At 42.2% G+C, this 18809-nt stretch overlaps 1 protein-coding gene across 1 annotated transcript in view; it reads right to left on the bottom strand.

Moving 5' to 3' along the window:
* LOC134222806 (extracellular matrix protein A-like) overlaps nucleotides 1–18545 on the bottom strand; it is a 101495-nt gene extending 82950 nt beyond the window's left edge. The window contains exon 1 of the mRNA XM_062701956.1: nucleotides 18298–18545. Coding sequence (XP_062557940.1) covers nucleotides 18298–18361 — 64 coding nt within the window. The 5' untranslated portion in view covers nucleotides 18362–18545. The remainder of the gene's footprint in view (nucleotides 1–18297) is intronic.
* Nucleotides 18546–18809: the final 264 nt, after the last annotated feature.

Raw genomic sequence — 18809 nt, 5'->3', positions numbered from 1 at the left:
TAGCGTGTTTTGCGCTTAGAAAATAGTATTTTGGCCATAACTTCTGATCTCATAGTTCAATCTGGTCAATTTTCAATAGCAAATAATGGGACAGGATTCTCAGTCGAATGGAACTTGTTGCGAGTAATTCGGCCAATGCTAAGTTCCAAAAAGTGGGTGACTACCCACTTGAAATGTTAAAAATAATGTAACGAACAAAAAAAAACGAATTTAAGTAGTTCAAATGAAATGCCACACACGTGCGAGAAAGTAGGTTTTCTTATAATCAATAAAGGTCCCATTAGTCCCGCCTCTTTGTTGATCGGTATGAGTGCAAAATTGCGTAACCGTAACACTCGCCAAAGGGGCGTGGCCACAGGCTTAACTTTATTGATTGCGAGAAAGTAGTCTTTACCGTTCGCGCGAGTTCGAGATAACAGCACGTACGGACGTGTTTTTTGCTCGCGCATTTTTTCCAAGTTTTTTTTTCTCTCGTTCGTTCGCTGTTTAGTTTTAGTTTCGCGGCTGAATCGGTTGCGAATAAAACGCGAAAGCGTCCATCGAAGGAGGTTGCTCCCGACGGGGGAAGTAAAAAGCTTCTCTTGAGCAACCAGTACTCCTCGCTCAAGGATGGCGATGCCGGCAATCTGCTGGGTACCATGAAAAAACGGAAGCAACAACAGCTCCTGTTCCACGATAAATCACCAGAGCGGAAGGAGAAGTGCCAGCCGATTTTCGTGAAAGGGGACCCTTCGGACCTTTGCCCCGACCTTCGGAAACTGATCGCCCGGGGTCTGAAGTGCATTTTTTGACTGTGCGTCGAAGGTGTGAAACTAATGACCGAGGGAAGGTCTCACTTCTACAAGGTGCTGGAGTACCTGAATGCGAAACTGTTCCAGTTTTACATCCTCGAAGTTCCCGGCATCAAACCCCGCAAAATCGTGCTGCGTGGCGAAAAGGAGTTAAAGGAAGCTCTGGAGGAATGTGGTCTGAAGCCGACCAACATTTACAAAATCCACCGGCATGACACTTGCCGGGCCTACCGTGATCAGCTGTACCTGGTGCATCTGGAGCACGGTACTACCACGCTGAAGGACCTCAAGCAAATCAAGGCCATCCACAGCACCGTCGTCGAGTGGACAAATTACAAGCCCGTGCATCGTGACATCACGCAGTGCATGAACTGTCTTCGCTTCGGCCATGGCACGCGGAACTGCTTCATAAACGCACGATGCACCCGGTGCTGCGGAGACTACACGTAAAAAAATGTAATTATTTTATTCATTAAATATGATTTAATTATTTCATTGGGTATAAACATATATATTTTATTATTCCCGACAATAATAATTATTTTTTGTTTGCATATCATGTATTTAGCGTGTACATGTCTTCTATTTTATGGCGTAATGAAAAGTATAAGGTTTTCCTAATGGCAAAAATATATTAGGCTAAACTTATACTTTTTCATTTGAAGCCTGGAGTGAAAAAAAACATGGCGATCGGGACTTGTGGAGATAATTTTATCTTACGCGATGGTTAATAAAGGTAGGTTCATTTTCATTATTTAGTGAAACTTTCTACATAATAAAACATTGATTTTCCAGATTATGCTAAACAGTATCCGAGATTTACGAGTTAAGTCAGGCTTTCGTACAAGAGGACTTCGGCCAAAAAAGACCCCTGAGGAACTCGCACGGAACAGGCACAATGGGGACACTTAATCGAAACAGAATTAGCTACGGCTAAGAATCTATAGGTAAGTAAGATATTGATTTACATATGCTATCGATTTCCGTAGTAGCATTAATATATATTAACAAATTATAACTTGATTCCTCTTCTCTTTCATTTCAGCATTCTGAATGCTCGAATCTCAAGTTCTCCCGCTACCGCAGCATACCTATTCCGTTGAGACAAGATGTTTTACCAATATATTTCATGAGCTGCCAATAAAAATGCTATTAATGACTAAATGCAAACCTTGTGCTTTTTAATTCTAATTATTCCTCGAAATTGAATTTGATTTAAAATTATGGGAAAACCAACCAAAATACATACCTATTTCATTCATTAGAATAAGCTTATACATGCCATGAATAATCTTAATACTCATCATTATTCAATATGAATGATGCTCATAAGCTAGACTTATACTTTTTATGGTTTGTTCTTTATAGCTGACATATGGTGTTGCATACGTTTCATTAGAAATGCTGAATGGCAAAAATATATAAGATTTTCTTATACATTCGTTATGAAATTTTTTTTTCGTGTACGGCATCGACGAGTGCGAGCAAATGGAAGAGGCTGACCCCAAGTGTGCCAACTGTGGGGAAAAGCATCGGGCCACCATGAAGGCCTGACCGAAACGTGCGGAGTTCTGCAAAATCCGCAAAAAAAGCTTCCACAAAAAATCGTCCACCCCTCGGTCCCACCGGAAGTCAAGCCAAGCAAAGCAACATCCAGCCCGTCCACCAGCGAATGGCCGCCGCTCCCTCCCCCAAGATTCTGCCAGCAGCAAGATGAGCACCCTTTATCCCTGAAGGATTCCGCTTCGCTCTACACCCCGGAGCAGCTGGCTCCGATATTCTGTCAACTTGCGGCTCGGCTTCGAAGCTGCAAATCCCGGTTCGACCAAATTTACACTCTGGGCCTTTTCGTCATTAAAAATGGCTACTAGGTTGTGTCTGGTAAATTGGAACGCTAGCTCGCCCAAGAGCAAAATCGTCGAGCTCAGCGATCTCCTTCAGGAGAAGGAGATTGACACCGCTTTCATCACCGAAATCCACCTGAAGCCCGAGGTAAGCGCAACAATTCCGGGTTTTTCGGTTGGTGAGGTTCAATCGAACAAGCTCCAGAGGGGGAGGAGTGGCAATCACCTGCCTCCTGCTGCCGGATTTCAATCTGAAAATCATCGAAGCCATTGTAGTGGAAGTCTCCACCTCCGTCGGAGTCATCACGTTCATTGTGGCTTACTGTCCCACACAAGCCAAAGTTGACGACGGCATGTCGGCTGAACTACGAAGGGATATTGTGAAGCTCACTCGGCGGCAGGGGCTGTTCATCATTGCTGGAGATCTGAACGCAAAGCACCAATCGTGGGGAAACACCGTCTCAAACCGGAACGGAGTCGTCTGGTCCAACGACGAGCTGGAGGGCCACTATACCATCCTGAGCCCTGACAGCCCTACCCGGTTGACACGGTCCGGGGCCCATGCAACACTCGTCCTCTTCATTACGAACATGAACGATCACGTCTTTCAGCCGGTAGTCTTCCAGGAACTCAGCTCGGACCACTATTCGGTGGTGACTGAAGTTGGAACTTCGATGAATCGGAACTACCGGCGAAACTACCACCAAGTCGACTGGGGTCGATTTCAACGATGCGTAGACGAGTAAACATCTATTACCAGCGGCATCCGGTGTGATCCAAAGACGTCGACCAGCAGCTGCACGTCATCCAGGAGGCGCTCTCCCTAGCCCGCGAACAGAATGTACCAAAGGCCCAGCAGGTAAGCAACACCCTGACCATTGATACACTCACCAAAGATTTGATCCAACAGTACCAACGTACTGGGGTGCCTGCGCTTAAGACCCGGTGCAATCGCATGACTAAAAATATCCAGGCCAGAATGGTGGAGCTCAGAAATAGTGATTTTTCCAATAAGACGCTCTCCTGTGGATCCTCCTGTGCTAAGCCATTCTGGAAGTTGACCAAAATTCTAAAATCCAAGCCTCGACCCATTCTACCTTTGATCCCGCTAGACAACAATGACTCTAAGGATCGCTTGATAACTCCTGCAGAGAAGACAGCCGAAACTTTTCGGGGAGTTGGAGATCTCATCTGGCGAACTGACGGCCTATATCAAATCATCGAAAAACATGAAGGCCCCAGTCTTCGACAGCATCCTAAATCTCGAGCTCAAACACATGAGTGCTCCATTCTTTGAGCACCTTTCGCTGATCTTCAATCAGTGTATGGGTCTCAGCTACTTCCCATCGTCCTGGAAGTCTGCGAAAGTCGTTCCCATCAGGAAGCCTGGGAAGGATCCTTCCTTTCCAAAAAGCTATCGTCCCATCAGTCTTCTCTCAGGGTTATCCAAGCTGTTTGAAAAAGCAATTTACCACCGTCTACGCGAGTCTGCCGAACAACGTAACATCTTGCGCGATGAGCAGTTTGGTTTCCGACGTGGTCGATCAACCGTACTCCAACTGACCCGAGTTACCAACGTCCGCAGACGGAACAAACATGTCTCTCACACATACGCCATGGCCTCACTCGATGTCGAGTAGGCATTCGACAATGTATGGCATGATGGTCTGGTGTACAAACTACATCGCTACAATCTTCCCAGCTACCTAGTGAAAATCATCGGCGAGGACATTCCGGGTCTCAATCAGCGGAGCGAGTTCCAATGCGCACGACATCGTTGCAGGCGTCCCGCAGAGTAGTATTCTCGGGCCCCTGCTGAACCTTAAGAAAGCGGCACGTGGCAAAGCTCCAACGAGGCCTTGATGTCCTGACATATTATTTCATCAGCTGGAAGATCTGTATCAACACGGCGAAGACCCAGACCATCATCTTCCCCCACTCAAAATTCCCCTGGCTTGTTCCGGCTGAGGACTGCAAAATCATCCTCAATGGCACGACAGTGGAATGGGCCAACTAGGCCGACTACCTTGGCTTGCTCCTCGACAGCAAGCTTATTTTTCGGCAACAGGTTGACAAGACGGTGACAAAGTGTAACGTTTTGTTGAAACTGCTGTACCCTTTGATCAACCGCCGGTCGTCTTTGTCCCTGAAAAATAAGCTTGCTGTCTACAAGCAAATCATCCTCCCCGTGATCGAATACGGCATGCCGGTCTGGGAGAGCTGCGCTAAAACCCATCACCTCAAACTCCAAAGAGTGCAGAACAAATTCCTGAGGATGATCCTCAACACCCCTCCCAGGACACGAACTTCTGTGGTCCACCGTCTGGCTGGTATCAGAACACTCCACGAGCGGTTTTGTGAGAGTAACGATCGGTTTAGGGCCCGTTGCTTAGCTTAGGATCAGGCCACTATTAGGGCGCTAGTTCCAATCTAGGTTATCTAATTTTAATGTAAATATTAGTGTACGTACATAGTAGTTAGGTTATCAAATATTAAAATATACTAGCGCCTCCTAAAGGCCGTCATGATAAATTGAAATTATAATTAAAAAAAAAGTCAGTCAACATTGAAAACATCACGGCCGATCACTTTTTATGTAAATTAATAATTGTAGAACAAAAATGTTCAAATAAAGAAGAATTTTACTACTACTACTGCGCGCGAGTCATTTCGTTCGAGATGTCGTGAAGAGCAGACCGCGGTCCCACCATCGGTATCGGCGGAGTTCCTGTCGGAAATTCTATCCCCGCCGATGGTGTGGGTCGTGCGGTCGTTGTCGTCGGCATCGGATGAAATTTCTTGCCTGTTTCGCCACGATGGCAGCTGTGGAGCGCATTTCAGCAACGGTTGCATCTCATCAGTGAGAGCAGCTCTTAAGTCATAATTTGAGGCGAGACGAATTTTCAGATGATTCGCTTGGTGATGGCAGATATTTTCCATCGGTAGCAGAATCACGCGCGCGTCAGAGAAAGACGCTGCAGAAAATTATTCGCATGGATAGCAGCTGTAGCAGTCAAGTGAAATTTCCCCTCAAGATTATGAATCAATTAGGTAGTCTGCTTCTTGTTTCAGGTTTTATTTCCATCAATGCGAATACATTTTCGCAGCTTCTACTTTCGGGTAGTACTGACGACAGTACCGTCGGTACTTTGCGCAGAGCTGGCAGGGAGTCCGTTATTGACGTCACGTTCTGCAGTCGGTCGCTGGTTAGAAACATGCTCTAGAGAGTATGTGAGGACTACACTCATAGCGAGTGTATAGAGTTGGAACCCGACTGCCTGAGGTACGATGAGAGAAAAGGACTAGAGGGCGGAGATGGAAGACGAAAGACTTCGACAAGCACCTTTTTAATGAAGTACTTTGAGTAGACAGCAGCGCAACAAATCTTGGAGCAGATGAACAGACAGAATTGCTATCGAGGGCTTGCGATGCATCGATTTCGAGGAAATTGGAGCCAATGAACAGCAGACGGTCAGATTACTGGTGGAATGAATCTTTTGCCAACCTTCGTGCTGCCTATCTCAGAGATATTTACAATGTTCTGAAAAACTCCGATGTCAATATGTACATTATGTGGAAGAATATGATTTGAAAAGTGTATTGGAGGAAACCATGCTGAGGGTGGTTGGGTTCGATTCTCGGTGCCGGTCTAGGCAATTTTCGGATTGGAAATTGTCTCGACTTCCCTGGGCATAAAAGTATCATCGTGTTAGCCTCATGATATACGAATGCAAAAATGGTAACTTGGCTAAAAAACATTGTAGTTAATAACTGTGGAAGTGCTTAATGAACACTAAGCTGCGAGACGGCTCTGTCCCAGTGTGGGGATGTAATGTCAATAAGAAGAAAAAGATTGGAGGAAACCACTTTCCTTCGATGAGACTTGACCCCACGACTCTCAATACGCTAGACTGGTGCTATTAACCAACCAACCTCCGTCGGCCTTCGCAAACTTAGTGGCTACTGAATGAGCCCGAGATTCCTAAATCGGATGCATAGTCGAAGCACTCACAATCCATTTCACAAACCAACACTTGAACATGTGTGTAGTACACATTCACATTAGAGTGAGCGTGAGTATTTATAATGTCTGGCGGCTATTAGGGTTTCCATCGTATGTGTGGAGTGTTTAGAACTGTCAGTTTTTCTTGCTTTTTGTTAGAAAACAACAAACAAATCCGTGTCTACACCTGGGTACTGCGGATAGAGCCGCTTTTCTGCGCTCAAGCGAGCAGAGGGATATTTTGAAATTACTCCCATAAACAAAATTATTTTGCAGTTACTTGGCTGTCAAACATTTCCCGAATTTCTCTTTCCACCCTGCGTGAGAGCGCACAAATGCGCTAGACTCTACATGACTTTACGATTGTTAACATACATTCATGCTCCAATAAGCTGCTGAATCTCGTGAAATTTCGTAACGAGTGCTTTTTAGTTGTATTCCCACTAATTTTCCACTCGAAATATAATGTGAGAATATTTATTACAAAGAATACAAAACTCAGACAAAGTTTTTTTTTTCCCAAAATAATAACAATACTTCTCAATATTAGATCAGAAACGAACATAACCACAATCTTCAATGTTTGGCTCCGGCACAATAGAAAATTTTGGCTTCAGTTTGACAACCAAATCGATTCTATCCGCACCACCCTAAGAAAACTACGTAAATTTTAACTAGACGCATGATTAAATCAAATTTTGTCTGACAGACAGCTGGTGAAAATTGAAAAAAATAATTTGATTCAGTGTGCAGCGCAAAAAATGCCTCTGTGATAGTGTTGGTAAAATCTGCTTTGAGACTTCAATACACATTCGTTATCGGCAAATGCACTGGTCAAGTAACCCGGATAAAAATTTACAGTACCTTGTTTGGTTTAATCCATTGGAATATCATAGATTGTATGGTAAACAATACAATCTACTGTTCATTGAATGTAGATTATTTACGTTTGAAAATCATTTATATTGTACTTACCTCAAAAGAACAATACGCCCAAATGTCCCCAATGCATTTTATGATATTTGTATTATTCGCTAATGTTAATTAAAAACTTGACCGAATTTTGAAAAAAGTCCATTTCGTTGATCAGATAATTATTTTTAAAGATAAAAATCTGAAAAAATAATAATTTTTTTCAGTTTTTAGCGACAATTGAAAACTATAAAATAACAATAGTTTCCATTGTTGAGTGAAACATTATTTTTCTATTTTTTATATGTAATTCATTATTGCAGATCTTGAAATGTTGAAATGTTCGTATGACTATAACAATTAAAATTAATGAAAAAAAGCTTTTAATTTTTTTTGCTTCGTGGAAAAAAATAATTTCATTTGAGCGTGTAATGTTTTGTTTGCGGCTAGGGAAAAATAAAAAAAAATCAGATGGGCAAAGTGCAGGACGCCTGGCAGGACGCTTCCTTTCGTTGTTTTCCGCTCTTTTAAGTAAATAATGTTTGATCATTGGCTGCTGTGCCGTGTAATGGTGGTAAGTACCTAGTGTTGTTATCATAGCACCGGAAGATTTCGATTTACTAACCATGGGGAGATATCTTTAAAGAACTTTCCGGAGGGTTACTGTCGGAGGAGTCATGACTCTAGTTTGGCCTTTAGAACAGGAACCTTTCAAATGATCGGGATCTTCTATGTGAGTGAATTATTAGTATCTAATTTGACCGTTTTAGTTAAAATATTGACTTGTTGACTCTTTTCAGAAATATGAAACTAATTGAAAACCGCTGCTTGTCATTCATCGTTAACGTTTCCAATACGGAACAGCACTTGCCATTCATCTGTAACATCAACCGAATATAATACGAGCTGAAAGGGATCGTTCAAAAATTACGTCCAAGGTTTGAGGGGGAGGGGGTTTTAGAATTTGTGACAATTTGTGACAGGGGGAGAGGGGGGGGTCTCGTCTTGTGTTACGTCCAACAAGAAAAAATACCTTATTACATTTTAGAAACAATTTGATTAGTTAAAAAATATTTTAATTTGCTGTTAAGGAAGTTAATTCCCACTAAATTCCTTGTAAAAGTAGTGTACAAAGAAAACGAACCATCATATATTTTACAGTTGTACGTACAGGGGGAGGGGGGGGGGTCAGTGATTTGTGACAGATTGTGACAGAAGGGGGGGAGGGGGTTGAAAATGCCAAAAAACGATGGACGTAATTTTTGAACGATCCCAAACAGGTAACTTTTATACATATTTTCAGCACAGACAAACAGACGTAGAACAATTTCCTGAATAACAAAATATAAATGAATTATTTATCGCCCAGTTACTTTCCCCCATCTCGCGTGCATGTTGCTCAAAAAGTTGTATAGTTACGACTACGTCAACAGGCGGTGCTAATGTGACATGTCAAATCTAACGGTAAACGATGCGTGAAACGAGTAATCCGTGTAATTGAGAATGACCGTTCAGAGCGTGAACGATGGGAATTTCATCAGTATTGCGTCTGTTTGTCTGTGTTTTCAGTGTGTTCTTGTATAAATGTGCTTGACATACTAATGTTCATCTTCCATAAGTGCATACTGTAGAGTCGTCGGTATCTTTCGTGATTGTCACAGAATTCCACAGCAATAAATATATTTTCCATATCACCTTCATTCGCGTCTTTCTTCCGTCACTCTCCAAACTTCTCCCCTCTCCACTTTCTCTTCAGTTCCCTCCTCGATTCGCAGTCATCGTGTAGTGTGTTGCTCAATCGAGCAACCCGTCTTCCTTCTCACATCTCTTTCAGTGCTCCCAAACCCCACAACCCCTCCTACACTTTCAAATAGCTAGTAAGGTACATAATCTTTGAATTTAGATGGCTGTTGTCGATCACGTTGACGGCGAACTGTATTTTCCGGAGGAAGGACGGCTCCACGATCATTCGATGATTCCTCATCCATGCCGGTTTCTACAGTCCCATCAATTTCCTTGTCCGGAGATAGCTGCCCTTCATCCCGTCCCACCGGAACTTTCTTCAGATGCACAGTGTTCCGACGAAACTCCTTACCGGTAAGCCGTGAACGGACGATAACATCTGCTCCACACTTTTTACCACTTCATACTCCTCAGGTGCGAATTCTGCTTCCAACTTGTTGTTCTTCTTCATTCGTTTTACGAAGACAGCGTCACCTACTCGAATTTCGCTATATGCAGCTCGACGCTTCCTATCGGAATAGTTCTTACCCTTCTCTTTCTGCAGAGTATCGAAATCGCGAACTGCCTCGTCATCGAAGTGAACTGGAACATGGGGCAGTCTGATTTTTATTCGACGTCCGAACATCAGCTTCGAAGATGCTTCACCAGTAGTTGCATGGTTGGTTGCATGATATACGAGGAGGAACTCGTGTAGCTCTTTTGCCAATCTTTGCCAAGCTCCTGCGCAATCCGTAGCCGTTTTAAAATTGAACGGTTTTGCCGTTCGACTTGACCGTTCATCTGTGGCCAATACGGAATCGTGTTCACCAGCTGTATTCCGTAGGCACTGCAAAATTCCTGAACTCCTCACTGGTGAATTGTGGACCGTTATCTGCTTTGATCAAGGATGGTATTCCGAATCTACCAAATATTGCCCTTAAACGGCCAATGGTCTCCATAGCATCGATACAGTTCATTTCGCAGACTTCTAGGTATCTGCTGTAGCAGTCCACAATCACCAGTAAATGCTGACCACCAGGTAGTGGACCAAGAAAGTCAATAGCTATATCTTGCCAAGGTCCAGTAGGAAGCGACCTACGGAGCATAGGTTCCGGAACATCAGGAGTGGACACCAAGATACATCCACGGCAGTTTTTCACGAATTTTTCCGAATCTGCATCTAGTTTGGGCCGCAAACGGCAGATCGAAGGTATGACTTCATCATACGCACACCCGGTGCCCTTCATACGCTATGTTCAGGACCCGTTGACGCAAACTATCAGGAACTACGACACGATCTCCTCGTAGTAGAACTCCTCCGACCTCTGACAACTCTGTAGAAATTATACGGTAAGCAGCAGGTAAACAATCGATAGTATCTTCACTTAGGCATTTGAAAATGTTTGTGATTTCTGCATCATCTCGAGATTCACGTATCAGTTCTTCCCAAGAAACTGCAACGGATTCAGCACTAACCGAAGCTATGTGTCGAACAACTAGCTCTTCCGACGAATCGAAAGGTTTTGCAATCGTACACGAGAGTCTAGAAAGCGCATCTGCAGCATTTTGATCACCCCGAATGTGAACGACAGAGTAGTTGAAGCTTTGCAATCTTAGTACCCACCGCTCAATCCTAGAACACGGTCTTGATCGAGGAGTGAACAGATAGGTAAGCGCTTTGCAATCCGTGACCAAATCGAATTGTCGTCCCAAAAGATAGAATTGGAATTTTTCGACTGCCCATACCAATCCCAGGGCTTCCTTCTCTGTCTGGCAATACCTTTTCTCAGTATCCGTAAGTGATTTTGAAGCAAAGCTAATAACCCTTTCACGTCCTCGGCTGTCCGTCTGTACTAGCATCGCTCCTAGCCCGTAGGACTCGCATCAACAATTACTGCAGTCCTGTCCTGAATATTATAGAAACCAAGTACACGAACATCCGACATTGCCTGTTTTATAGTCTGGAAAGACTTTTCTTGCCGTGATTCCCAAGAAAACTTAACCCCTTTCCTTGTCATCTCTCTAAGGGGTTCATCCAAAGTTGCTAATTGCGGTATGTATTTATTGAGGTAGTTCGCTAAGCCCAAGAAGCTACGAACCTCACTCTCATTCGTGGGACGACGAAAAGCAACGATTGCAGCCAGTTTTGTATCAGACGGTGCCAAGCCAGATTTTGTGATCTTTTGTCCCAGAAACTCAACGCTCGTCGTTCTAAACTGGCATTTTTCCCAATTTAATTGGACCCCTCGCTCCCTGAGTTTAGTCATGACCTTTTCAAGTCTTGCATCGTGCTCTTCAAGTGTACTGCCTTCGATAAATATATCGTCCAGGTACCACTGTGTTCCCTCACAGCCACATAGAATTCCGTCAATGACCTTTTGAAAAATTTCCGGCGCTGTTATTAGCCCGAATGGAAGTCTTTTAAACCTATACAACCCCTTCTCTGTGATGAACGTGAGAATATCTCGAGATTCCGCAGCAATCATAACTTGTAAGAAAGAATCCTTTATGTCCAACTTACTCCATACTGCACCATTTCCGATACGGGCCAGGATTTGGTCTATCACCGGCATAGGGATGATGTTCCCGTAGGACTGACTGGTTTACCCTCCGGAGGTCTACACACAACCGCAATCCTCCACCAGACTTAGCTACGACAACAAGTGGAGAAACCCACGAAGTTGGACCCGTTTTAGGTTCGATAATATCCCTGCTCAACATCTCATCTAATTTTCGGTTAACTTCTGCTTCGATTGGAATTGGCAACCTTCTAACCGGTTGAACTATGGGCTTAGCATCCGGCTGCATGTGAATATGGACCTCGACATCATTGATACAAGCGAACTGTTCAGACTTCTCAACACAGTTAAGATTCACACCAATCTTCAGAACTTGCAACTGTTTAGCGGTTGTATCTCCCAGCAGACATGTTTGTCCCTTTTCAACTACGTAGAATTCAGCAACCGTCACTTTGTCGTCGATTTTGATCTTTGCCGTAAACTTTCCTCGGACTTCAAGTGGACTACTACTACCGTAAGAGAAAAATGAACGATCGGTTTCTTTCGACGAACTGCAAACGTCGACCCCCGCTTGCTTCAACTTCGTCCACGCTTCAGATGTCACCAAGTTCGCATCTGCTCCAGAATTCACCAACATCTCCAATGGTACTCCTCCGACTTCAAATGTCAACATGTTTTTGAGATTACCGTTGAAAAAGCGTAGTAAGCCTTTCCTTCGTCAGTGTCTTGTTTTTCCTGTTGCTCAATAGATCGAACATTTTTACTGGAAGGGACGCTTTAACTGGATTCGAAGAGATTCGAGGACTTGCAGGTATAATCAAAATGACCTATCCGATTGCAGTTCCTGCAAATCTTGCCTTCTGCGGGGCAAGATTCTGACGAAGCAACGTGTCCCCTTTTACCTCAATTAGAACAAACTATGGTTGAAGCATAGGGCGTAGACTGACGACCACGGAAACGAAAACGATCAACTCTAGAAGAAGACACTGGGGGACGTCCAAATGCCCGTGACGGACGCTGCCTTACTTTATAAACCTGCTCACTAACACGACTATCGTTTGATTTTCCTGAACTGTGGCATCGGTCTCGTGTCGTCCATCTGAAATATCAATATCACAAAACCAACGCTTTATGGACTATGCCATTCGATACTCATGCATTAACAGTTTAATTGCATTTAATCCATATTATCTTCATCAAATATATTGTCATCAAATTACTAACCCCTATTACTCCCGCTTCAATATATTTATTCCGGATTGCAATTTTTGATCATCCCTCATGATCATTTTTTGTTTAAGACTTCGCTTCAATCGCCCCTCACGATATGACATTCACTTCTCTTCGATCGTCCCACACGATCTTTTGTCAAACATTTTGAACCTATCATCCCACACGATATTTGTCAACATTTGCGACTATAGACCATCCCACATGATCTTTCATTTTCTCCATCAATCAGTTCAATCGTCCCTCACGATGTATGTACATGTAAATATTTCATTTATTTTTCGATCATCCCTCATGATATATAGCATCCCAAAGACCAAATAGAAATCGCCCCACACGATAAATTAATTGCTAACTTGATAGCCGATCAACCCTCATGATCTTTATGTTTTTTTTTACCTTTGTGTTGTAGTTTCGTTTTCCCTTCACGATTTATTATAAATAATATAACATCTATACAATATTTGGTAAACACAATCAACCGTACTCTTCAAGACGCAAAGTAATCGATTCTCTCCAATTTGCCCCTCACAAATATTGTGTAATCCACCCTTTTGATTATATTTTTGTGAACTAAATTTATTTCACAGTCCCATAGCAAGTCTCCATGCAAATTAACACAATGTCGTTTGTTTATTTGTTTTTATTCATTTTCCTGGCAATGTTCTCACATTTTACTGTCAAGATCCACACGCCAATGTCCGTATCAGAATGCCACATCCGTCACCTATACAGATGTATTTTAGAATTAAGATCTCTTCCTTCCCGTCAAGTACACTCACAGCATTAAAAAAACGACATGCCACTTACACAAATGTATTTTCAATTTTGTTTCTATGTTCTATGTTTTTTTTTCCACGCTTCGAAACACTTGTCCGGCGCCATGTTTATTTTCCGATAAGACGCTTATATGCCAGATTTAATTAATCAAATTTTACACCATTTCGCGCTTATATCGATTAAATAACCCACCTTGAATATTCTCCTGCGTCGCCAGGTTGTAGAGTCGTCGGTATCTTTCGGGATTGTCACAGAATTCCACAGCAATATATATATATATTTTCCAGATCACCTTTATTCGCGTCTTTCTTCCGTCACTCCCCAAACTTCCTCTCCTCTCCACCCTCTCTTCAGTTCCCTCCTCTCTTCTCTTCGCAGCCATCGTGTAGTGTGTTGCTCAATCGAGCAACCCGTCTTCCTTCTCACATCTCTTTCAGTGCTCCCAAACCCCACACATACTTTAGTACGTCCCTGATAATGGTTATTTTAAATCAACTCAAGTCCTAAAACGGATGCCGGAAGATAGCGATAGCAACAGGGCCGCCATTATTACAGTTAAACCACGAACTCCACTACTCCTCATCAACAGCAACATGATCGGCAAGTGGCTTCGAAAACCCAACATCAGAATTAAATGAAATCTAAAATAAAATTAAAATCAAATTGAATTTGAGTTGAACTAAGTCAAATTTGAATTTAAACTAGATTAAAATTCAATTGAAATCGAATTAATAAAATAAATTGTAAAAAATTAAATGTATTGTATTTATATTGCAATATTTGAGTAAAATGTATTCCAAATCCTATTATATTTCTACTGTAAAACAATAAAAAAAAGTAAGAGAAAACATTTAATACACATTGTTTTCTATTTTTTGTCCCTCGAAATCATCTCATTAAAGAACCGTAAAATCAATTGTTTTGCTCTGAATTTTGTATGAAAAATTTTCGATTTTTTTATTGTAAAGATACATAACAACCCCCCTTTTTTGTTGTAAAAGTCCCATTTACCATTCATTTTATCGTGGAAAACCATTATTTCTTATGTGATTTAATTGTTCAAATTCCATTATATTCTATGGTAATTACTATGTTATAAATGGTGTTGTAGCAATAAAATTTATGATATTTCAATGATATTTTTTATCCGGGAAAGGTTGTGTGTGTACAATTCTAAGCGTGGCTCTAAAAACTGCGATACTGGCGTTTCCAGATTCAGGATGGTGCTTCAGATGGATACTTTCCTTGTTACACTTACTACAATGTGTCGATGCGGGAGAACAGGGAGCATGAAGAGGTGAAGTCGGCACCATGCATCCCATGCAGGGTTTGCAGAAATCGCTCTCGATAGATGACGAACAACGATACAAAAGAGGCAAAAACCTCTTCGAATCAATGAATCGACTGCTTTGAGTGTACTTACAGCGGCACACTAGGAGTTAACTTTCTGAAATCAGTATGGCGAAAGGCATCTAAGGTTCGATTTCTCAAAATTAAGCACTTTAATCGAAAAAATATTTGGTAGGCGTAGTAGCGGACACCATCCTACATAATCGGTACCAAATAGTTTTTCATGAAAAGTTCCTAATTTTGAGAAAACCCGTGTTAGATGTCTTTCGCCATACAAATTTCTGGCGGTTAACTCTTGCTGGCTATTTTGTGCATATACTATAGCGCTTGGATGTGGCTGTGGCGTGTAGAAAATCAGCCACTGCCAATAATTCATTGTAGGTACGTGGATTTCCCTATTGAACCCGACCGTTCGAAATAGTCGCTCCTTGAACGGTCGTTGAAATCGCCGTTTTCACCTTCACACCCGTCTTCATAGTAAAATCTGTCAAAACTGACAAGTCTGTCACGTGCTTTTTGCTGTTTCCCTCGGACTTCTATTTCTTTTTCCGATGTTTTGACATCTGTTTTGATAGACAAGGATCAAAAAACAAGGTAATCTACCAAACATTTATTGAGTTTGGCAAACCTTGCTGGAAAAGGGAACGTTTGAAATAGGCAAGTGAACCGACCTTCGAATCCATTGGTCAAGTAAATCTCGCTTAACTTTTCAAAAGGACCTAAGTAACATTTTTTTCATGAATTAATTTGAATCCTGCAATCAATTGCTTTCATGTTGTTCTGTTGATTGCGCTATTCAAATTAATTCACAAAAAATGTTACTTAGGTCCTTTTGAAAAGTTAAGCGAGAAATCCACAATAACAAGCCATGAAAACAAAACTATCGCACTTGTATACAAGTTGGAAAAAAACTGATTCGGATAGGCGGCTCCACCGCGGGGATTTGATACGTTTTTCCCGCTCATTTTTAAAAAAAATTTATTGTCTTTATTAAGGAGTTTTTTAGCCCTAGGTTGGCTCATCGCTGGAGGTTCTCGCTCATTTTATATTGGAGATCATATTTGTTCGCACAGCTGTGTAAAACAAGTGTAAATGCATCATCAGAACCCCCCTTCTCCCCAATGGTCCTATTAAAAGAAATTTATCATGGGTTGTAGCCCCCCGAATCAATTCATTATCGTAACAGCTACCGAAAAACGTCTCTCACGGTATGCTACGGCTACCTGTCGAGAGTGTATACACTATACAGACATGATAAGGGAGAGATTTTCTCATTCTCCTTTGGATTCAAACCCTGATCCCATGCGAAAGCTGTTGGTAGTCGGGGCACCATCAGTAGGCTAGGGAAGTTTCTGTCACCGAAACTGGTGGACCACCCACGACGCAAAATATGGATGGTACATGCACATGCAAACAAACGTAACAATGTCCTTGAAAATCCATCTTTATTAATTTATCACCATCTCACGAGCATGTTGCACGAAATGAAGTTTAGTACAGCATTGTCAACAGAAGGCGCTTGTGTAATGTCAGATATAAAGGTATATGACGCGCACGCTTCTTGACGTGAAATTCGTGGTCAATGAATTATTGGCAGTGGCTGTTTTTCGACCCGCCACTGCCAGCATCCAGGCGCTATCGTATATGCGCAAATAGTTAACCGCCAGATATTTGTATGGTGAAAGACATCTAATGGAACGTACACACGGTCAAGCAGTTTGACCAACATTGACTCCACCTTTCGTTTATTCAAACATCCATCAAGTTTTACCAACAGCGGCACGAACAATCAATTTATTCGACCAACAATTACACACACGAACGACCGAAGTGCCAACTTGAGCACCAACCATCAAAAAATATATGGGGGTTTGTGCAACTTCACTACAAATGCTCAAACATGTTCGGCGAACCTTGACTCCACCCCCGACAACTCAAACCAAAATCAAACCGTTTAAATTTTTTCCAACCGAGCCGCCAACTGTCAAATGGTTGTTCGAACAACTTCACACACGTTCAAACAAAGCAGCAACCTGAGCGTTTTCTTGGGGGCGGAGTCAATGTTCGTCAAACTGCTTGACTGGTGTGTACGTTGCATAACGCGGGTTTTCTCAAAATTAGTAACGGGAATGACGGCTTTGGCAGGTTTTGTTCTATTATTGTCAGGGAGGTTTTTTTATGACTGATTATGCTCAAATTTGGCCTAAACATTCTTTACATATCAAAGAATTTTGTGGCCAAATTTCATAAAATTTGGTCAACAAAAACCCCCCTGTCAATAATAGAACAAAACCTGCCAAAGCCGTCTTCTCCCCTATTTAAGAAACACTTTTTGGTACCGGTTATGAAGGACGCGGACACCCCACTACAGTGTCACTTGGCTAGATATAACAGAACTCCCACCAGATGATATTTTGGATTCTTCAAAAATATTGCCCAAATTTCAGGTCGTTGATTAACCAAAGGATTGAGTAGTTGCTGTTCTTCTTAATTGTAATACTCATATTATTGATGTTAAATTTGAGCCTTAATAACCTTTTCTTGATAGTGAAAATGAAATCCTATAATGTTCAGGAAATTAAGAAGCACTGTTATAAATAGATGACTTTGAAAGACGGTAATATCTAATATGAAACACGGTCAGTGTGATATTTAGTTAATTATTACTTCGGCACACAGTGTCTAATTAGCACTTACACATCATTTGATGGATGATTAAAGCGAACCACCAATCCACTGTTGGATTGTTGATGATCTAATCTAGTTTCTGTAAACTTCTTGATAATCCTAAGAAGGGCTTCCAAAAGCGTGACATTAAGTTCGACCTTGATTTTGTTAATGTCGTTTTCGTGCTGTACTGAAACCTTTCCGGCCATTTGATTCGAATTAGCGGATGGAGTAGAAACTATCTATCAAATAACAAACTCAGTTGGAGTTGGTAGTTGAATGTGATGACAAGCTGTGATTATACATTCAGGGTCGGAACAAATATCACTTTTTTTGTGCAAACTCTTCCTTGTAACATCTATTTGCATAACTGGTAGAGCTAAAATATTCACTTGTCACATGCTTTAGGGGTTCTTCCTTATTCGTTTGTCTTTTCATAAGCTTCCACCGATTAGAGAAAGATATCACTCAATACCAACCCGCAGATTCGTAAATCAGGACCATCCCCAGCAGCGCCACCAGCAAACAATTCCGATTGACCATGTTGTCCAGTTTATAGCAGCGCAATAACGCTTTGTGTCGATTCACCACAAACACACCAAATTATTAAACAACCGAGTGCGCGCAACTACCCACGTGTACACCGTTTGTTATCACACCGATCCGAACTATGCGAGAACCATCCCGATGGGAGCACTCTTTTATAGCTAATTGCTGTGAAGTGGATTTGCGTATCAGGAGGGTTAGCGTCTTTCCACCCCGAGCAGCGTTGTTGGGTGGCGATTTACGATAATGCTAAATAGAGTGAGCGAGAGGACTTCGTATTAACAACCGCAACGCACCAGGTGACACATCAGGCTGCCCTGACGCTGTGTAGACATAGAGGTGTTCGGCGTGGTGATTCATATCGAAGCACGGACGGTGGCGCTGAAGACACCACTCTTTTTGATAAGCCTCAATCGTGAATAAAAGCATGTGCTCGAACGGTTGC

The sequence above is a fragment of the Armigeres subalbatus genome, chromosome 3 (genome assembly GCF_024139115.2).
Source record: "Armigeres subalbatus isolate Guangzhou_Male chromosome 3, GZ_Asu_2, whole genome shotgun sequence".
NCBI lineage: Eukaryota > Metazoa > Arthropoda > Insecta > Diptera > Culicidae > Armigeres > Armigeres subalbatus.
The sequence above is the reverse complement of the archived record's forward strand: the minus strand, read 5'-3'. Positions and strand labels throughout refer to the sequence as shown.